The sequence below is a fragment of the Oryzias latipes genome, chromosome 21, assembly GCF_002234675.1.
Source record: "Oryzias latipes chromosome 21, ASM223467v1".
Classification (NCBI taxonomy): Eukaryota; Metazoa; Chordata; class Actinopteri; order Beloniformes; family Adrianichthyidae; genus Oryzias; species Oryzias latipes.
In genome coordinates this window covers 1,961,154-1,983,875 of record NC_019879.2, presented here as the reverse complement: position 1 = coordinate 1,983,875, position 22,722 = coordinate 1,961,154, and the positions used below count along the sequence as shown (strand labels likewise).

Sequence of the window (22,722 nt, the reverse complement as noted above, 5' to 3'; positions counted from 1 at the left end):
CTTCATTGAGACAATCCGTAAACGAAATTCATCTTGTTTGTTGGCGAGTGATCTCACATTAGCGAGGAAGAGAATAGGGAGAGCTGGTCGATGTGGGTTAGCATTTAGCCTAGCGCGTGCTCCGCTTCTCTTCCCATGCTTTTGTTTACGCTGTCTCCTTGGCGACAGGGGGTATGGTGAAGGCCGTGATAGTCCGTTGGATCTCGGGTGCTATAAAGTCCGGCTTAGGGGGAGTTTTAAACTGACGGTTCTTACTGATTTGAAGTAGTTCAGTACTGCTGTACTGAATGAACGCTTCCAGTGTCTGTAGCACCAGCAAAAACATGAGCCGCTGTGTCAATCCCTTGATCTACCCATATCAAAGGTCATAAACTAGACATTATTTTAACATGTGGGATCTCAGTCCCCAATGTAACATGCATTGATTTTATCATGTCTGACCATAAGTGCATTTCTATTTTCTCCAGAACTAAATGGTAATCCTCCCCAGTCTAAACCTAATTTAATTTACTCTCATGTCTTCAACTCATTTGACGGTGTGGCCAAATTTGGAAATGTTTTCTCTGCCCCTTGGGTTTTAAATTCTGATGCAAACAGTATTTTATCACATTTTAACTCATTTTAACTCCAAATTACCCCTTGCAGTTTAAGAAAAGTCCAAAATAGATCCCTGCCTTGGATAACTGACAGTATTCTCAACTGGTAAAAAATCTGTCGCAGAGCTGAGCGCAAGTGGAAAGCTTCTAAATCAACTTTGGACTTGGAAATCCTGAAAAATCACACAAATAATTTTAACCGTCAAATGAAAAAGGCAATATCAGACTAGTTCTCGCAATTAATAAATGCTAATAGAAATAATCCCAGGGTACTTTTTAAGGTCATAAATCAGCTAAGTGAAGCTTCACATACAAGCAATTTACCGACTTCCCCAGTAATCTGTGAGCAATTTGCAAATCCTTTTATCAACAAGATTACTAACATTAGGTCCTAGATATTCATTACCAGATCTTGGTCACCTCCAATTCTGCAAACTCCACCTGCGAGGCCCACAGTGGTCTTTGAAGCTTTCAGTCAAGCTCTCTCAACATGCTTTCTGAGACTGTAAAATCAAACCAACCTATTGCTCTCTGGACTGTTTACCAGTTAGATTTTTTTTTTTAAATGTATGGATCCATTAACTCCCATATACTGTTCCTGATGAATACATCTCTTTCAACTGGCACAGTCCCAAATGATTTAAAGGCTGCTATGATTCAGCCACTATTGAAAAAACCCTCTCTGGACCCAACTTGCTTGGAGCATTACAGACCTATTTCAACTTTGCCTTTTTTGGCTAAGTTCCTGGAAAAGCTAGTGCCTGAGCAGGTAATTTCCTTTTTAAATAAAAATAAATTATTTGAGACCATTCAGGCGCAACCAACTCCCTGTCCCAGGAAAGGATTCGACCGCGGTTAAGTCATTTAGTTTTCAATAGCCCCTCTCTTGGCCACAACGTGTTCACACGTTCCCCTTGGTGTTTGATTGCTGTACCAATGGATCAATCACATGTCTTCCACTGTTGTCATCTTACAAGCTGGACTGCAGTTTTGAAGTTTCATAGACTTTCTGGGTTGGATGATAAAACTACAGACACTATCTTCAAGCATTACATATTGCCCCAGGACACCCTAACCAGAAGGGGGATCATTGAGTGTTCAGTTCTTTTATCATATTTCGGTTGTTTTTCTTAAATACCTAGTTAAAGACAGGTAGGTGTGCAGTTTTGGCACCAAACAGAGGAGTTACAAGTTGTATAAATTACAAGTATGTTGGGTTCATCTTAACAAGTGATGGGCAAATGGTGTGTGAGACGTAAAGACTGATGACTTCACTGTCTGCAGTAAATCTGTCATAGAATTGGTTTGTTGTGGTAAAGTAGGAGATGAAAGATCTGGCTTAAGCTCTCAATTTACTGGTTATCTACTTTTGTACTGTGACCTTTGTTCATAAGCGTTGAGGCATGACTGAAAGGACAAGTTCCAGCTTGCAACAGTTGCTAAACAAAAAATAAAGCCATGTGTCCACATAAGAAACCAGACATGTAACCTATTCCTTGGATGAAATTCTTTTCATGGAAACACTTAGTTACTGAGTTAATGAGACCCTTGGAGGGTAAGAGAGGCGTCTTCATAAACAGTTTAAGAGGCGACATAGGCGACACTTGAAGCTTATTTTCTCACGTTTGTCCATTTGATAACCAGTCTGATAGTTATTGCTAATTCCCTTTTTGATCATCATTTTGAGCACTGATATGAATGTGACATACATAACTCTTAATGGTTTTGTGGAGATAGAAAAGTACAGGTATTTTTATTTCTTTATGATGTTACCTGTCTATATTTTCATTGTCTGCAGCAATTGTACAATAATTTCTCTGATTGTGATTCACAAGAACCTTCATGAGCCTATGTACCTTTTCATTGCAGGACTATTGATCAACTCTGTTCTTTTCAGCACAAACATCTACCCCAAACTCCTAACGGACCTGTTAGCCACAAAACAGGTCATCTCTTATCAAGCCTGTCTTTTTCAGGTTTTTGTCTTTTACTCATTCAGTTGTTCAGAATTCTTACTGCTGGCAGCCATGTCTTATGACAGATATGTGTCCATATGTAAACCTCTGCAATATACGATCATTATGAGAAGAACAATTGTTTTTGTTTTACTGGGATTGGCCTGGATTGTACCTTTTTGTCACCTTTGTGTTCTTGTTGGTGGAAATGTAAAGTCAGAGCTTTGCAGCTCTACATTGAACGGTATTTTTTGCAACAATTCTTTAAATTTTCTTTTCTGTGCAGGTTCTAAAGCTCTGTTGACATTTGGTTTAGTTACTCTGTTTAACATTGCTATTCTTCCCATGCTGTTCGTAATTTTTACATATATAAAGATTCTCTTAGTGGTTAATAAAAGTTGTAGAGAAGTCAGAAGAAAAGCTGCTCAGACCTGTTTACCTCACCTGCTGGTTTTAATCAACTATTCTTGTTTGATGATTTATGACATAATTATAATTAGGCTGGAGTCAGATTTTTCAAAGACTGCTCGCTTTATAATGACACTGCAGATGATCATGTACAATCCTCTTTGCAATCCATTCATCTATGGACTAAAAATGACAGAAATCTATAAACACTTGAAGAAGTTGTTCTGCTTTTCCAGATATTACTCGTCTTCGTGATAGTTCCTGGGTTCTAACTGATAGATATAAAGTAACCATCATTGAAGTCCCTTTCTAACCTATGACCATGTTTCTTTACTCTACACATTGACATGCACTATAATGTCAGTTGATTAAATGTATCATTTGATTTTAATTTCAATTGTCTTAAAGCTACAATAAATTGTCCTGGCAGCAAATGGCCTGGTAAGAAATGTACAACAGTCTGGGTGTTTGTTGTGGTAAAAGCATAAAAAAGTTTAAACAATGGTCTGCTCTGGTATTTTTGATCTTTAAATGCATTACATTGCTCCTGCTGATTTGCACCTAGCATGGCTTCTACAGTGTGTGTGTGTGTGTGTGTGTGTGTGTGTGTGTGTGTGTGTGTGTGTGTGTGCGTGTGTGTGTGTGTAAGTAAACTTGTTATTGGGGCATGTTACTGTACAGCACTGAGGGCCTTAATGGAGGTAAAGGTGTTATTAGTATACGCTCTTAAACAGTGCTCAGATATTTTTTCTGACCTGATGTCAAATGACAATAGTCATTTATGTTATTAAATTGGAACTGAAAACATTGGTCTCACAAACCTCTAACCCAGGAAATGTTTCATCTGTTACAGATGTCACTCTGTTTTTTCCAATCTCACTAAATGTAATTTCTCTTATAATGCCGTGAGGCGGATTGAATTATATATCCATGACTGAACACAATCTGCATCAATTAACACCTTCAGATCAGGCTCTCTAGGCTAACCTCCTAAGTCAATATTAGGACCCCTTTTATTTCTTCATTTTATTAAGTCTTTATATTTAAGTTTTGTCCACCGGTTGTCCTAAAACGGAATGCTGGATTTCTCCACAGAGGCAGAACACCAACGTATTTAGTGCGTGGTTAATGCACAAGAGCTGTGCTACAAAATAACGAGGATGTTGAGTTATATAAATCTTGGGTTGTTTTTTCTGGCACAATTCTTAGCTGGTTTTATTCTTATTTATCGAACAGGTTTTTTAATGTTTTCATCGGCAATTCTTGCTCATCTAAGGTGAAAATGACGTGTGCTGTTCCCCAGGATTCGGTACAGGGACCTCTGTTATTTTCAATTTACATGTTACCACTGGGGGAGATAATACGGCGACATGAACTTAATTTTAATTTTTATGCCGATGATACTCAACTTTACTTATCCTTTAAACCTGGTGACCATGGTCTTTTAAAGAATCTTAATAGCTGCATTGCTGATATGAAAACCTGGATGGCCCAAAATTTTCTGCAGTTGATTATAGACGTTACTGATGTAATAATTTTTGGTTCAGTTGAGGCCCAAAATGGTGTGGCTCAGAAATTGGAGTTTCTGTCTAACAATGTTTCTTCAAGCTGCAGAAATCTGGGGATGATATTTGACCACCGATTTGAATTTGGAGACACATGTTAAATCGGTGGTCAAATCTTGTTTCTGGCAAATACATGTGTTATACAGGATTATATTATATTATATTAGATTTGCTTTATTGTCATTGTGCATAGTACAATGAGATTTAAGCATCGCCATCAGTGCAAGTACAGCAAAGAAGGGAAAGAAAAATAGTAAAAAACATTGTAATACAATATAATCAACCAACAAACAAACAGTATATACAAGTGTGCAAATATAAACTGTAAACTGAAATGAAGAGTGCCGAGATAATTGTGCAAAATTGCGTATGAAACTGTGTGCAAACATGTCAAAAGTGCAAGAGGTGGTAATGAGGTAGAGTTGACACTCTGGACAGAGAAGTAAATAGGGATATGGATTTCATCCATATTTTGGAATTGAGGATGGTTATTGCTTTTGGAAAGAAGCTGTTTTTGAGTCTGTTCGTTTTGCTTCGGAAGCCTCTGTAGCGCCTCCCAGAGGGCATCAGGTTGAACAGGTCTGAGCCGGGGTGTGAACTGTCCTTGATAATGTTCTAAGCCCTAGTGAGACAGCGCGCAGAGTAGATGTCCGTCAGGGCGGGGAGTGGGCACCCAATGATTTTCTGAGCCGTCTCTACGACTCTCTGCAGTCTCTTTTTATCCGTGGCCGTGCAGCTGCCGAACCAAACAGTTATACAGTATGTAAGCAGGCTCTGGATGGATGACTGGTAGAAGGTCAGCAGCAGGTTGGTATTAATTTTGTTCTTCCTGAGGACCTGAGGACCCCGGGTGGATTGGTGGTGTTGGGTGGTTTCATGGCGAGAAAAGAAGCAGTTAAGCTCCTCTGCCCGTGTAGCATCTGGAGCTGCTGAGGACACATCACAGCCCCTGAAGTTGATGATGTCTTGGATGCCTCGCCAAACTTCTCGCGGGTTATTGCTGGATATGTGGGCCTCCATGCGCATCCTGTGGTCTGCCTTGGCTGCTTTTACTCCTTTTTTCAAGTCAGCTCGGGCAGCACTGTATAGTGCTCCGTCCCCTGACCTGAAGGCAGCGTCTCGAGCTCTGAGGAGGGAGCGGCCTTGGCTGGTCATCCAGGGTTTCTGGTTTGGAAAAACCCTGATGGCTTTGTCCACAGTCACATTTCCAATGCAGAACTGTATGTAGTCCAACACTGTTCCTGTGAGTGTCTCCAGCTGGTGGTGGTGGAATAAGTCCCAGTTTGTCTGCTGGAAGCAGTCCTGCAGCATGGGAAGGGCATCCTTAGGCCTGGTTGTGATGGTCTTTGTGGTGGGCCCTGGATCGGCGTATGAGGGGGGTGTAGGCTGGGAAAAGCAGGAGGGAAAGGTGGTCTGACTGCCCGAGGTGGGGGAGGGGGGTGGCTCTGTATGTATGCTTGATCCAGAGTGTTTTCCCCCCTTGTAGAACACTTTACATGCTGATAGAACTTCGGAAGAACAGTCTTTAAGTTGGCCTTATTAAAGTCTCCTGCTACAATGTGAACGCCGTCGGGGTGAGCCCGCTGCTGTTTGTTTATGGCGTTCAGCAGGAGAGAGAGCGCTGTGTTTACGTTGGCGTCCGGCGGGATGTACACAGCCGTGATGATAACAACAGTTAACCTCTCTCGACATCTAACAGACATGAGCTCCACGTCGGGGGAGCAGTGCTGATCGATGATCGTTCCGTTGTTGCACCAGTTTTCGTGCACGTAAACACAGAGTCCCCCCCCCCCCCCCTGCTCTTACCGGAGTCTTTTGTTCTGTCCCCGCGCAGCAGAGTGCGGCCTTTGAGTTGCACGCTAGCGTCGGGTATGTCCGGGTGAAGCCAAGTTTCTGTGATAACCCCTCTCCTATCAAAAAATTGTCTTCATATGGTGATTCACGCTTTTATTTTTTCCAGTTTGGGCAATGGTAACACACTCTACACATGCCTTTCACAGCAGAGTGTGTATCAACTCCAGTTAGTCCAAAATGCTGCCACCAGACTCCTAACCAAAACCAGAATGAGAGACCACATCACTCCAGTTTTAGCGTCTCTGCACTGGCTCCCAGTCTGTTTTTCAGAAGAGGTTTTAAGATTTTAATGATTGCTTTTAAATCACTCTGTGGTCTGGCCCCTAAATATATAGCTGATCTCCTCATTCCTTATTTACCTGGTCGCAATCTTAGATCTTTGGCAAAAAGCCTTTTAACAATTCTACAATCTAGATTTAAGCCCAAGGTAGAAAGGGCCTTTGCGAGCCCCAACACTCTGGAACAGTCTCCCTGAAGAGATCAGGCTTGCTGAGTCTTTACCAGTAACCAGTATTCGTGAGCCATGGGTTCCCGACCCCTGGTAAAGTTTTTATTTTAACATGTTCTTGTATCATTTTTCTCTTGGATAGCTCTGAAATTGCTCGCCATTGTTTGCCCACCCCTCCCCACCAGTGGTCCGATTACCTGGCCCTGACCCTCCAACCACAATGACCAAGCCGACAGGAGACTCCTGGGTCCTCAAGGCATCTCCAATCTCACCCCGGAGCCTGAGATAAGAGAGGCCCAGTCTACAGCGCAGGCGACCCCCCCGATGGCCGATCGCAACCCTGGACTACACAAGAAAGACCGATCGCTTGCATGGACCTGACCCCCACTCTACACTCTCCACCCTCAATCCAGAGGCGCAACCAACTCCCTGTCCCAGGAAATGATTCAACCGCGGTTAAGTCATTTAGTTTTCAATAGCCCCTCTCTTGGCCACGACGTGTTCACACGTTCCCCTTGGTGTTTGATTGCTGTACCAATGGATCAATCACATGTCTTCCACTGTTGTCATCTTACAAGCTGGACTGCAGTTTTGGGGTTTCATGGACTTTCTGGGTTGGATGCTAAAACTACAGACACTATCTTCAAGCATTACATATTGCCCCAGGACACCCTAACCAGAAGGGGGATCATTGAGTGTTCAGTTCTTTTATCATATTTCGGGTGTTTTCCTTAAATACCTAGTTAAAGACAGGTAGGAGTGCAGTTTTTGCACCAAACAGAGAAGTTACAAGTTGTTTGAATTACAAGTATGTTGGGTTCATCTTAACAAGTGATGGACAAATGATGTGTGAGACGTAAAGACTGATGTCTGCAGTAAATCTGTGATAGAATTGGTTTGTTGTGGTAAAGAAGGAGATGAAAGATCTGGCTTAAGCTCTCAATTTACTGGTTATCTACTTTTGTACCGTGACCTTTGTTCATAAGCGTTGAGGCATGACTGAAAGGACAAGTTCCAGCTTGCAACAGTTGCTAAACAAAAAATAAAGCCATGTGTCCACATAAGAAACCAGACATGTAACCTATTCCTTGGATGAAATTCTTTTCATGGAAACACTTAGTTACTGAGTTAATGAGACCCTTGGAGGGTAAGAGAGGCATCTTCATAAACAGTTTAAGAGGCGACATAGGCGACACTTGAAGCTTATTTTCTCACGAATGTCCATTTGATAACCAGTCTGATAGTTATTGCCTTTTTGATCATCATTTTGAGCACTGATATGAATGTGACATACATAATAAGTCTTATTGGTTTTGTGGAGATAGAAAAGTACAGGTATTTTTATTTCTTTATGATGTTACCTGTCTATATTTTCATTGTCTGCAGCAATTGTACAATAATTTCTCTGATTGTGATTCACAAGAACCTTCATGAGCCTATGTACATTTTCATTGCAGGACTATTGATCAACTCTGTTCTTTTCAGCACAAACATCTACCCCAAACTCCTAACGGACCTGTTAGCCACAAAACAGGTCATCTCTTATCAAGCCTGTCTTTTTCAGGTTTTTGTCTTTTACTCATTCAGTTGTTCAGAATTCTTACTGCTGGCAGCCATGTCTTATGACAGATATGTGTCCATATGTAAACCTCTGCAATATGCGATCATTATGAGAAGAACAATTGTTTTTGTTTTACTGGGGCTGGCCTGGATTGTACCTTTTTGTCATATTGTCATTATTGTTGTTGGTGGAAATGCAAATTCAGAACTTTGCAGCTTTACATTGAACGGTATTTTCTGCAACAATTCTTTAAATTATCTTTTCTGTGCAGGTTCTAAAGCTCTGTTGACATTTGGTTTAGTTACTCTGTTTAACATTGCTATTCTTCCCATGCTGTTCATAATTTTTACATATATAAAGATTCTCTTAGTGGTTAATAAAGGTTGTAGAGAAGTCAGAAGAAAAGCTGCTCAGACCTGTTTACCTCACCTGCTGGTTTTAATCAACTATTCTTGTTTGATGATTTATGACATAATTATAATTAGGCTGGAGTCAAATTTTTCAAAGACTGCTCGCTTTATAATGACACTGCAGATGATCATGTACAATCCTCTTTTCAATCCATTCATCTATGGACTAAAAATGACAGAAATTTATAAACACTTGAAGAAGTTGTTCTGCTTTTCCAGATATTACTCGTCTTCGTGATAGTTCCTGGGTTCTAACTGATAGATATAAAGTAACCATCATTGAAGTCCCTTTCTAACCTATGACCATGTTTCTTTACTCTACACATTGACATGCACTATAATGTCAGTTGATTAAATGTATCATTTGATTTTAATTTCAATTGTCTTAAAGCTACAATAAATTGTCCTGGCAGCAAATGGCCTGGTAAGAAATGTACAACAGTCTGGGTGTTTGTTGTGGTAAAAGCATAAAAAAGTTTAAACAATGGTCTGCTCTGGTATTTTTGATCTTTAAATGCATTACATTGCTCCTGCTGATTTGCACCTAGCATGGCTTCTACTGTGTGTGTGTGTGTGTGTGTGTGTGTGTGTGTGTGTGTGTGTGTGTGTGTGTGTGTGTGTGTGTGTGTGTGTGTGTGTGTGTGTGTGTGTGTGTGTGTGTGTGTGTGTGTGTGTGTGTGTGTGTGTGTGTAAGTAAACTTGTTATTGGGGCATGTTACTGTAGAACACTGAGGGCCTTAATGGAGGTAAAGGTGTTCTAAGTATACGCTCTTAAACAGTGCTCAGACATTTTTTCTGACCTGATGTCAAATGTCAAAAGTCATTTATGTTATTAAATTGGAACTGAAAACATTAGTCTCACAAATCTCTAACTGAGGAAATGTTTCATCTGTTACAGATGTCACTCTGTTCTTTCCAATCTCACTAAATGTAATTTCTCTTATAATGCTGTGAGGCAAATTGAATTATATATGCCTGACTGAACAAAATCTGTATCAGTTAACACCTTCAGATCAGGCTAACCTCCTGAGTCAATATTAGGACCCCTTTTATTTCTTCATTTTATTAAGGGTTTATATTAAAGATTTGTCCACTGTTTGTCCTAAAACAGAATGCTGGATTTCTTGACTGTTGCTCTCTTCTTTGGCATTAGCCTGACTACAATTGCTTAATTTAAGTGTTATTTGATTTAATATTCACATTCACATCTAGAACCTTTTAGTAGCGAATACACTACTGTGTTAAACCGCTTAATGTCCACTTTATTCTCAGTTTGCCAAAGAAACGTATTCTCTCTAGATAAACACCGCTAACTTTAAGTTGGCACTTTTGTTTTAGCATGGCTACCACTTCTTCGGCCTTTCCCCTTCTCTTCTGCCCCATGTGCCATATGTTTAGTGAGGATCCTGCCTCCTTCAGTGTAGATAGTGGTAGGTGTGTAAGATGTAGTCTTGTGTTAGACTTGGAGGCCAGGCTAGAGCAGTTAGAGGCGCAGCTCCGGACAGTGGAAGCTAAGGGTTCTAGCCAGGTCGTAACTTGTCGTCCCCCCAACTCCATCTGGATAAAGCTCGTCTGTTGGACTTTAAATATGTAGTTGTAGAGTTAGATAAGTTAATTCTTCTCTATGAGTTCTGGTAAATCACCTGTCCGTCCTGGGGGAGGATCCCTCCTTCATGTGGGCACCCCTGAGGTTTCTCTGTCTTCTTGGGAATCCGTTTTTTTTTAGGAGTTTTTCCTTACCGCGAAGGGGGGGCTAAGGGCAGAGATATCCACTTTAGTTTAGTCAGTATGTTAGTTTGATTTAGTATTTTCCTATTGAATTCAATGTATTCATGATCCTTTTGATTTTGTGTTTTACTTTTTCAATTACCAATATGAAGCCCATCGAGACGACTGTTGTTGTGAATTTGGGCTTTACAAATAAAATATTGAATTGAATTAAATGGCATATATAGAAAATGTATGTTTTAATATCTTATTCTTCATTATGTTATAGCTTTATCTTTAGTGTGAAGTGAACTTATTTTGAACTATCAAGACTTATAGTCCTGTGACATTCCCTTATGCTTTATGGTTCCAGTATCCTGTGAAGAAATAGGATGTTCTTTGTGCAAAGTTAGGAGTTTTCCATAGGTGCCATAAATATGCCATGGACTACATCTCTACCATCTGGATTGAAGGTTCTTCCCCTGGGAAAGTGTGAAGATTCATGTTCTCATGTGGAGGTTGAAGCTGATCTCATCCTAAAGCCGGGAGGAGCGAACTCTGAGGCTGATACTCCAGCTATTGGCCAGTGAGAGCAGGAAGGACATCTACCGACGAATCAGAGCTACCAGGGGCGGAGGATCAGCGGCCATGATCTTTCCGGAAGGCGGAGATTCAAACACATGATAAAGACTGTTTTCAAAGTTTTCCATTGTTCTCAAAAAAATCTACGAGTAATTCGCATGTAACTTGTGCGGCGGTAGGTCTTTACTTGGGAATCCAGATATATCTGCATTCATGTTTAATCTGTGCTCTAGAACTATTGTCAGTGAAATAAACTTTGTGTATTTTTAATCCGGTTGAATCCTTGTTTGCTTTACCACTCTCGACTACTGAACACGCATGTATGGAAAGAACTGAAAAGCGAAGATTTCTTTCCTACAATTTTGGTGACCCCGACGTGATTTGAACACACAACCCTCTGATTCCTACACATATAAAAAATAAAAACATCAATGGGGGACCTTTCTGTGCGGAGTTTGCATGTTCTCCCTGTGCATGCGTGGGTTTTCTCCGGGGTTTCCAGCTTCCTCCCACCGTCCAAAAACATGCTTCATAGATTAATTGGTCAACCTACATTGTCCCTACGTGTCAGTGTGAGAGTGAATGGGTGTGTGGTTGTGGATATTCTACCCTGCGACAGACTGACGACCTTTTCCCCTGCCTTCGCCAATAAGTGGCCGGGATAGGCTCCGGCAGCCCAGTGAATGAGAAAACGAATTAGAAGATGGATGGATGGATGGATAAATGGCATATACTTAGGCAGTGCTTTCAAGGTGAAAGCCCAAAATGTTTTACAGTCCCATTTACACACATATTTACACACAGAAAAAAAAAATTTAACACCCAAGGCACTCTTTTGTCAAACACAGGCACCAACCTACATTGACCAGGAGCAACGTGTGGTTCAGTGTCTTAACCATGGACACTTTGACAGATGGGCTGTCAGGACAAGAACATAAACCTGCCATCCTTTGATCAGGGGTTGACCTCTCTACCTGTACAGCCTAGCCACCATTGAAGAGATGCATGATTACAAATGTGCAATCATGACCTGTTTCTCGCTGCTAAGCATATTAAAGGGGCCAACTGAACCTTCAGCTTCTCTAAACGTCTTTGTGTTTGTGGACATTTGATGATTGTTGCAGTGAGACTGTTGTCCTTTTTGAGTCTTCTGTGGTGGCAACTATGCCTACTGAGCTAAGTTCTAAATGTAGACACAAAGGGCCCAGGTCAGGGTACCATTGTGCCGGTCCCAAGCCCGGATAAAAACAGAGGGTTGTGTCAATAAGGGCCTCTGATATAAAATCGTTGCCAAATAAAATATTGGAATAAGACCTATACTGGATTGGTCTACGCCTGGGTTAACAATGGCCACCATTGATGGTGTTCACAGACAGGGTGCCGGTGGAAATTGGACTGCTGCTGTGGGTTGAAGAAGGAGAGGAGGAAGGCACATTCACAGGAAGAGAAAGAAGAGGAAAGTCATGAGTGTTGGACTGTGAATAAGCACTCTGAATGTTGGAAACTTCTGTTGACATGATGCAGTGAAGAAAGGTAGACACACTGTGTCCAGGAGACCAGGTGGAAAGGTAGCAAGACTAGAAGTTGAGGAGCAGGATTCAAGTTGTTCTATCATGGTGGAAATCAGAAGAGAAATTGAGTAGAGGTTACTTTGAAGGAGGAGTTTGTTAGCAGTGTTGTGGAGGTAAAAAGAGTGTCAGAGTAATGAGTCTGAAGAAAGAAATGGAAGGTGTGATGTTTAATGTTGTTAGTGGGTTTGCCCCACAGATAAGATGTGAGCTGGAGGAGGAGGAATTCTGATTGGACCTTACTGAAGTGCTGATAAGCATCCCTTGAAGTCAGAAAGTTGTAATTACCGTAAATTCCGGACTACTAAACGCACCCAATTATAAGCCGCACCCACCCATTTTCCCGTGTGCGTCGGAGTACAAGCCGCATGTACTAGGCAACGTTGTCATCCTGACAAATCACATTCTGACTCCCAGAGTAAGTGTGATGCATTCCCACACTGTTGGTGGAGCGAGCATTGCCTCAGGCTCATGCATTTGAGTACACCTACATCTGCCAAACAGCATGGATCTCTATTCTGTTCACAAGTTCCTCAGTTATGGTTTTTTTTATACAGTAATCTAGGTATCATACATAAAATTACAAAGAGTAACCATATAATCAACATTACATCCCACAGTAATGATGAGGAAATTTACATCCGCGATTCCCCATTTCCCATCAGTCTTAGGGGCTAAAGGCGGGTCTAACCCGGCTCGCCACACTGTTGTACGTGTTTAAGAATAAGCAAGGAACAGCAGTGGATGGAGGGGCGAACGGAAGAACAGCTCTCCTTCCACTTGTGTCGCGGCAGCGTTATGGGAGTAACAGGGCTGGTTAAAAAAACACACCAGTAAAATAAAGCAGCGGCGACTGAAAAGCGCGCGCCTCAGCGCGATACGCACGCCTCAGCGCGGTGCGTGCGTCAGAAGTTTCTTTCCACAACAAACACTGTTGTTCCGCGGACGCCTCTGCGCTCCGCGCTCGCCCCGCGTGCTCCTTGTCTCCCCTTCCTATCTTCTCCGACACCTCTGGCCAGGGCGGCTCCAAGGAGGAGCACTTCGTCCCCATTCTGCGCTGGACGGAGCAAATCGTGTCTGTGCAGAGCAATCGGACTTAATACTGTACGTTTTGTGTATGAGGGGCGGATGCATTGTTACGTGTGGGAGCCTTCAGACTGCCATCGGCCCCACAGCTCTATGTGAACGAGCAGCAGGGAGAACATGTCTCCAGCTCACACGGAGGCTGTGAGCGTTTCAATGCAAAATTCCGCTCAGTAAAAACGATCAAGTCGATTTGTGTTTCCAGTCGTGTCCCGACAAAATAAAGGCTGATGTTATTCCCACATATTTACGTGCAGCCAGCCAATTCACTATGACTCTGATGTAAATTCACTCCTGAGCTTGCGCTGTTCTCTCCGTCACGCAGCTGACCGGCTTTTCCAAACCCATTGGTGATGGTGGATTTTTTCACGCTGCTTTTAACGATTGCTTTTAACTTGAAAGCTTCATCATATTGTAGCGGCGATCACGTGCACGTTGGGTCTAATGGCACCAAAGGATTCTGGGATGCGGCCGGGCATGCGTGTTTCTTTTTGTTGAACCATGACTGAAGTGTCTAAGACCTGAAGTCAAGTCCATGCTGTTTGGCTGCTGATAGGTGTGTTGAAAAACAATTGACTTGTGCTTGATGTTAGATAAAGAATTCAAACCATTCACTGAGTCCGAAGGTACATACATGGCGGCCGCCAATTAAATCCATAAATAAGCCGCGTCACTGAATAAGCCGCAGGGCTATAAGCGCAGGAAAAAAGTAGCGGCTTACAGTCCGGAAATTACGGTAGCAGAGATTTCAATGGCCATGTTGGTGCAGGAAACAGAGGTGATGAGGAGGTGATGGGCAGGTTTAGTATTCAGGAGAGGAACGCAGAAGGACAGATGGTGGCTGATTTTGCAAAAAAGAGGGAAATTGTTCTTTGGGGAAAGGCAGAAGCATAGGGTGATCTATAAGAATAGAGGTAGAAGGACATAAATAGACTACATATTGTATAGACGGTGTCATCTGAAAAAGATTAGTAACTGCACAGTAGCAGTAGGGATTGTTTCCAGACAGCTTAGGATGGTAGGACGACTCTGGTGATGAAGAAGTTGAAGAAAAAAGGGTAAATGCAGAGAAGAGGACAAACTGGTGGAAGCTATAAAAAAAGAAGAATGTTGCATGACTTAAGGTGTAGAAAACTGTAGTGAGTCCAGCCATGTTGTTGGGCCTAGACACAGTGGAACTGAGGAAAAGACGGGAAGCAGAGCTGGAGGTTACAGAGGTGAAGATGCTGAGACTCTCTTTAGGAGTGACCAGGATGGATCGGGAATGAGGACATAAGAGGCACAGCTAATTTTATAGGTAACAATAATAATAAAAACAATAGATTTATCTGCGCTTTTTCTTGGTCCTAAAAGCACTTACAATTTATCCATTATTCATTTATCCTCATTCCTACTTGGTGATGGTTACTACTGATGTAGCCACAGCTGCCCTGGGGCAGACTGACAGAGGCGTGGCTGCCAGTTCGGGCCTACAGCCCCTCTGACCATCACCGAGACATTCATACACATCCACACACCGGTGGAGCTGCACTGGTTTTGATGATAAAGTCAGAGAGAGAGGCCAGCCTGAAATGGTTGGGACATGTCCAGAGGAGAGCAAGCAAATATATTGGTAGAAGGATGCTGAGTCTAGAGCTAACAGGCAAGAGATTTAGAGGAACATCAAGGAGGTTTATGGATGCAGTGATGGATGACATGAATGCAACTGCTGTTGGAGTAGAGGATGCAGCTGATTGGTGATCCCGGAAAGGAAAATAAGTTTTAACTGAGATGTAATTAAAAAACGATCACATGCTGAAAAACCCATAATAAAGTTTACTATCTTGTACATCAAGGTGCACTTGGGAGCTGAAGTCAATCAGAAATCCCTTTCTTTCTTTTCTGTGCTGTGGTGTACATTTATAGGTCCCACAAATGGTCAAGGATCTGGAAAGGAATGGAATTTTAAAAACTAGTTATCTTGATCTGAACTTAGATGGTGGTCTGTTGCTGCAGTTGGGTACTTCTGTGTTTCCACGTGTTTTGTAAATGGTCAATATCTTCTAACATAATAATAATGGATTGGATTTATCTGCACTTTTTCTTGGTGCTCAAAGCTCTTACTGTGTGTCCATTATTCATTCACACTTGGTGATTGTAAGCTACTGTTGGCGCCACAGCTGCCCTGGGGCAGACTGACAGAGGCGTGGCTACCAGTTTGCGCCTTCTGCCAAGAGACACAACGACAGCTGGCTGGGGGGGAGCGGGGATTGAACCGCCAACCCTTCGGTCATTGGACGCCTGAGCCACTGCCGCCATGTACATGTAGATTTCCATATAATCACACTTATATCAAGCATCATGAATCCAGTGATGAGTGACCCTAAAGGTACCTACACACTGTGCATGTCTGGTGCATTTAAGAGCACGCTGAGATTAAATTCTTGAACGCAGGTTTAGTTTACGGTATTCCCTTTGGACTGTCACTACCCAATACTAGCGCATACTCGTGGTTGAAAGAGGCTTGGTGCGTAATGTCAAAGTGGTGGAAATCTCGCAAAAGTTCCAGGCTTTCCATTCACAGCTTTATTCCGATATTTGAAAGACTTGGTGTAATTTAATTCCAGCAGGGCACAAACCCCAATTATTAATTTCTCCTTCATGATCACCCTTATGTAACGAACACCTCCGAGTCCCTAATTGGTCAAATTCCAACTGGTTTACCTTTTAACCCATTCAATGCAGTCGACTTAACAAGATGTGTAGGGAGGCGTGAACATGAGGGTTTTGAATGTGAAAGTTCATAAAGCGCCTATAAATATGTTTACATTGACTTTCCATTGGAAGTAGTTTCTTGACCGTGTTTTTTAGATCCTGTTTTGAACTTTGCACAAACCTATAAGAAAAAATATTAAAATGTATCAAAACAGAAAGGATTCACACAGGAAAACATTCTCTTTTGAGAAACAATACTCCATTAATTAAAAATCTATTTTGATGCACGTAAGCTACTTTATTTTTCTATAATTTAGCAGTAATGAAATCAAATGTAGATTACAAGATAAACCCTGAACAATAGTAAAAGTCAGCCTGCTTAACAGAAAGTTGACCTCAACATTTTGCTGTTCATTAAACAATCTCTTGAGATAAATTGTTATGAAAGACTGTAATTAAAAGTGACTACTCTGAGCTGATGAAACAATACTGTAACTTCGCCTGTTTTCTGCTGTGGCCACCTGAGCGCCACACGCGTTGTGGTAAACAACAGACAAACAGATCAGGCCTCAGAGGAGCGGCCTGACTGCAGCCAGCCCTCCAGAACATTCTGTAATTACGGCCCTGTGGCCACCATAAGCTGGACTCCTGGGAACATCTTTAGCTGTCAGCTATCATGATGCAACATAACAAACCCCCGCTGGCACCAGAAAACCTTCAATGCCCTTTTACAAGTTCAGCCATTTGTGTACAGTCTTTTCTAAACCCATGTTTTAAATTTTCTGAATGATTTTTGAGATACACACAAGTAATGATGGACTTTTACCCTATCTTTAAAATGTTTAATCTGAGCTACAATGACATTGAAAACGAAAATAATAATGAAACTTGGGATTTATGAGCAAATGTGACTGTTACCTGGAAAGCATTAAGAAATCTTTGCTCTTTTTACTTTGTGGTACTTTCATTAGGGTGTAGAGCAGGGGATGGCAAACTTTTTGACTCGAGGGCCACAAAAGGTTCTAAAATTTGATAGAAGGGCCGGACCAGGAGTGGATGCGTGGCGGGATTTGGCAATCCGCCTCCCCAGAGAAAGAAATATTATGGAATCTGAAAAAAAACATGTTTCCTCTCTGATTGAAAATGATTATGTATATTTTAAAACCAGACATTTTGTTGTTTTTATCTTAAATCTGTGACTTTTGTTCTCACTTTTAATGCCAGTTGCAGCAACGGCATGATGTCCTTCACGGGAAAAAGCAAACTTAGAAAAAATGATGCATTTGTGAGCTGTTGGAATGATTAGATAAACTGAACATTAGAAAAACAACAAATCTTCCAAGACAACACCAAAGCATGATAAGTTTCTTCACCTAAACAATACTCCTTTTATTTGTGAAGTGTCATCTATGGGGAGACACCAGAATTACAGGGAAAATAAATCAATAAGAGCTATCAATATATTTGATTTCAGTGTGGCGGGCCAGATTAAATAGTTTGCCGGGCCGCATGTGGCCCTTGGGCCGTAGTTTGCCCTGGTGTAGAGTAATGGAAGGCGGCGCTGAGGCCCAACATGGACAAGAGAGTGATACCGGTAATGGCATGTTAGAAATGACTTGGAAAACCAGTCAATGACCAACTGATCTGCTGATTTGACTACAAATCAAAACACTAAGAACTTTCGCTTCAGTTCCCTGAAAGAGCAACTCCAATGAAAATGGTGTCTTTGGACTTTACATCATTTGACTCATGATGGAGGACATCTATGAAGAAGAGTAAGCTAAAAATTGTCAGCAGCACGTTTCTGGCACCACAACAACACGGCACAGGAAAAATTCTTATGCGCAACGAATATTTGGCTGCACCATGAAAATTCAAATATCTTTGATGAATTATTTGAGTCGCAACAACCAACCAGGGAGTTAGCTTTGGCCTATGTCCTGCTGACGACACGGTCAGCGGGTGGAGTTCAAACCAACACTGAGGAGAATCTTATCGTGCTCCTCCTAAACTTTATGATACTTTTTTATTTGTATGGAGAAATTTATAAATAAAAAAAAAGTTCCTCTAATTAATTTTAATTTTTTTCCCTCCTTCGACTAATGTGGGACAGCAAGTCATGAAACTGGGTCACATAGCGACAGAAGTAGAGTTGATAGCGTCCGTCATTCAGATGCAGCTCAACCAAAGACAGTTTCCTCCATCAGGCAATAAGGACACTCAACTTCCTCCCTGCCCTCCCCCCTCTGGCCCCTCCATCCTACAAGCTCACATTGAAAACTTCACACCATTTCAGAACACATCATCACCAAAGACTGCCACCACTGACTCATCCACTTACCGTTCTCAGCACTGATGTCACTTTAAACTGCCACTTTAACCATGCTACTGTTCTTTAGCACTGTTTAGACTACTGTTATTCATTCCTCTTACTATTACTGTCTTTTTATCTATTTTTTTAAGTCGTTTATTTATTATTTTATATGCTGCTTGCACTGTGGGGTGAGAAAAAAGCAATTTCATCTGTGCTGTATGTCTTATGGATGCAGCATATTTGACAATAAAGCTGACTTGGACTTTGACTGCAGCAGATGGTGAAGCTCACTGTACTGGAAGACTCTCTGAATGATCTCATGAATCCAGACGTGGAGAACTCTTTAAAATAAATAAACCTGATATGTCAGCACCATCCGTGTCTTCCATGCATTGTAAATTACATATACAGTCAATACTCCCATGTAGCCATGTAGCTAAATGGCTTTGGATAGTGGCTCCTCCCACATGTGGCGGGAGCATCAGGTTAGTGAAAACCTTTTTGGACAAGCAGCAAAATGGTTGAGCAGCAAATTTGACGCACGTTTAATGTCTTAAAGCAAAACAAAATAAATTGAGGAAATCTCAGACAGAAGACATTTAAAAAATGGCTGTTTAGACAGTTATATGAATAAAATGCTAACTTTCCTTAAGAAATGCATCTTGTTTAAATGTTTTTTCCTGGGCTGACATCTAAGTTTGCTGTGTCTCTGTCATGATTTGGGATCCTTTGCTTTAGTTTTTGCTTCCATTTTGTTTCAGTCATGTTTGAGTTCTGCTTCCTGTTTTATTTTGAAGGTTTTCTGTATGTCTTCATTTTGAGTTTTACTTCCTTAGTCCCAATCTCTCCTGGTCGTTTTCACCTGTGTCTCGTCAGTTCTGTGTGTATTTAAGTCTTGTCTCTGCCTTCCTCTTGTGCTGTCATTTCGCTGACCGTCTGATTCACTGACTTCCTGGTTACTCTGCTCAGCAGCGCTTTTTCTTTTACCAGTATTAAAACCCATTTAACTTGGAACCACCTGCCTCCCGTCTCAGCATTTTGGGTCTTTCATCAACCTCCCCTCCCTCCCTGGCAGTCTCCATGTCTCATTTGGAAGAACAGAAATAAGTTTGTAGAGTCATAGAAGTGAAGCATATTTTATCTTCTCATTTGAGCATATTTTATTGGAGACTTGGAAAATCATTTAAGTTCTCAATTCTTATTGGTTTATCACATAACTGTAAGAACAAAACTATTTTTTGCTAAAAAAAAATACTTAATCCTGTGTCACAAGAGATGTCAGCTTATAATGGGTTGCAGAGTTTAATAGAAACTCTTGGGGCTCTTTGCATTTTTATCAACTACCATGCACTCACCAAGTTTGAATGTGAAAGCTCCACTAAGGTTGGACACACTTAAAGAAAAAGTGTGTGTCTAATACTAACCGGCATGGTTTGGCAGATCTCTGCCCCTCTGTCTCCCTCTCCTGGTCATTTCAGCTGGTGGTGTCCTCGGGCCTTTTCTATTGGGTTTATTTTATTTTATTTTTTGATTACTGGTGGTAACTCCTGACACACCTGGAACTGAGGGCTGTGGGATTTTGGATAATTTAGTGATGAATATTGTGTTGACTTTGACTTGTGACACCAAACCATACAGCCAAACAAAAACAGTTGATGCATCATTTCCATTTTGCTGCAACCGTTTTATTTAAATAAAGGTCAACATAACTTAACCAAAACACCAAATGACTCACAACTACAGAGGAGGCAGGAATCTATCATAATAGAGCTACAATTAAAGGGGTTCATCTGGCTGCTCAGATGCATAGGGCTCTTTTTGAGTTGTTACTGGAAGAGAATCTATCGGATCAGAACCGGATTACAAAAACTGTAAAACTATCAAATGAATGAACTCAGTAAGGATGGGATTATATCAATTCGCTTCTTCCCGCTCCTTTTCTAGCAATAAATCAAACTCTACTTATATTTTATTCAATGATCACTGTATTTAATTAAGCATATGTGATTATAGTGACATTTTTGTTCTGTTTTATTTTCTGTCTTTTTAATCTTTGCATTTCATCATTTCTATAATGAGTTTGATAAATATGTGTAAATCCTTTATTGCTTTGAAATAAATCAGTAAATCAAATCAAATTATACTTCAAGCTGCAACGTTACTGTTTTAGCATGTTTGTAAACATTTAAGGCTACCACTTATTGCAGTTTATGCTATATTTTGCATCATCCATGTCGCACAGCCTGATATCCTGACAACAAATCTTGGATTTCAAGTGGTCCCTAGCTATTTTGTGGTTCATTTTGCTACAATAACATAAATCTTTAAAAGCGATGAGATCTTTGTTTTCATTCTATAATACTGGATTTTTTAACGGTCTTCTTGGATTCCATCTCCACTCACCCTTCCTATTTTTGAGACTGTTTCTACCAGCCCTTACCTGCCAAGCTGTCAACTAATGTCTTGTGGTATTGAGCTGTTGGGAGATTCCTTTGGGCTGGTGTTTTCCTGGTTTTAGATTCTTGTTGTCTGTTCCTTTCAGCCCAATCAACCCCATGGATAGCTTTAACCTATTGGACAGCACCTCTGCTACCTACCGCTACCTATGCCAGCTTCTAGATTCTAACATCACCCTTTAGATTTTTTTTTTGTCTTAATCAGGCAGATCCTGTTCCTTCTAGCATGACACTAACAGCTGCTCATTGTCTAAAACAAAATACTGCTAGGAGTGATGAGTCACTACACCAATGTGTAGACTCACGTGTCGATTTCAAGTTAAACCCAGTGTCGGAGTGGGCATCGCTTCAGGAAAAGTCATGTGACCGATACAGCCACGGTGTCTGTGTATCTGCAGTGTTACCAGATTATGCGGTTTTCCACCCAGTTGGGTGGGTTTGATTTTGATGAGAAAATTAGAGTTGGTGGTTTTCGTGTCCATTTGGCTTGTTTTAGTTTGTTTTCTTAGTCTAAGCAATCTTTTATTTAGAAAAAAGTTTTATTTTTTAAATTTCCTGATCGTCTTGGTTACAATACTGTAACTTGGGTGTTACATCAGTCCAGCCGTGAGTTTGACAGAGTAGGGGGGGAAAAAAATAATTTCTGATCCCTTGGATGCGCATCCAGCTTCCAGCTGTTGAATTATTCTCGCGCCCCCGTCAGGCTTCTGCAGGGTCAGCAGAAGCCTGCCAATGCCTTCATCAAAGGCAGGTGAGTTTGAGCAGGGTTGGATTGGAAAAACACAGGACGGTGTTCCCAGAGGACCAGGGCCTGTAAATGAAGCTGTTTCCGTGTTATGGAGGTTTTCCGCCAACACAAAGTTGACCCTTTGAGACAAATCTATGATGTTAGACTTTAGGCTGTTACGTGTGTCATTAGCGTGTCATTAGTCTCCACAGGGGTCTCCTGGTGCTCAGTGGTAAACAGCCCGAGTGCCTCAGGGGTGGTCTAGCTACAGCCAGTCGGAACACAGATAATTATGACCCAGAGGCCACGGTCAGGTGGACTTATGGGATGTTTACAGATTTGAGTCTTTGGTGCCTTTGCATCTTGGAACTGGGTAATGTGCAATTTAGAAACCTTTTAAATTAAGTTGTTAATACAGCAACAGAGTTTCCAACTGTGTCCTCAGAGAACCATTAACTAAGATCAGTTGGTCCTCAAACTTCTGTTTCTGACTGCTCACTTTAACTTAGTCCTGACCTCCAAAAGCAAAATTCTAAAAAGAATTGAGCAAATAGGGCAGAACAGAAAACAACTGTAAATTTCTAATTAATTAATTGTATTTACAGACCAGCAGCAAACAATATTTGCAAAACAGAAGACCAGACATGTTCTTGCATTTTATGATGGATGACAAATGTGAAGATAATTGAGATTAAACCTCTGTTTCTGACTATTTCTTTATTCAAATTGTGATGAAACAGGGGAAGACGAAAAAATGCTGTTTGAAAATTGAATCAGTCGTGACACAGCAAAGT

The 22,722-nt window shown here is 41.3% G+C and overlaps 2 protein-coding genes across 2 annotated transcripts; both read left to right on the top strand.

Annotated features, from left to right (window-relative positions):
• Positions 1-1,829: 1,829 nt before the first annotated feature.
• LOC101163697 (olfactory receptor 142-like) lies at positions 1,830-3,214 on the top strand. The gene is made up of 2 exons (XM_020713309.2): positions 1,830-1,840; positions 2,284-3,214. The coding sequence occupies exons 1-2, from the start codon at positions 1,830-1,832 to the stop codon at positions 3,212-3,214; spliced, it is 942 nt and encodes a 313-aa protein (XP_020568968.2).
• A 3,181-nt stretch (positions 3,215-6,395) lies between these two features.
• Positions 6,396-9,035, top strand: LOC111946761 (olfactory receptor 142-like). Its single transcript, XM_023950920.1, has 2 exons — positions 6,396-6,403; positions 8,063-9,035. The coding sequence occupies exons 1-2, from the start codon at positions 6,396-6,398 to the stop codon at positions 9,033-9,035; spliced, it is 981 nt and encodes a 326-aa protein (XP_023806688.1).
• The last annotated feature ends 13,687 nt before the right edge of the window (positions 9,036-22,722 follow it).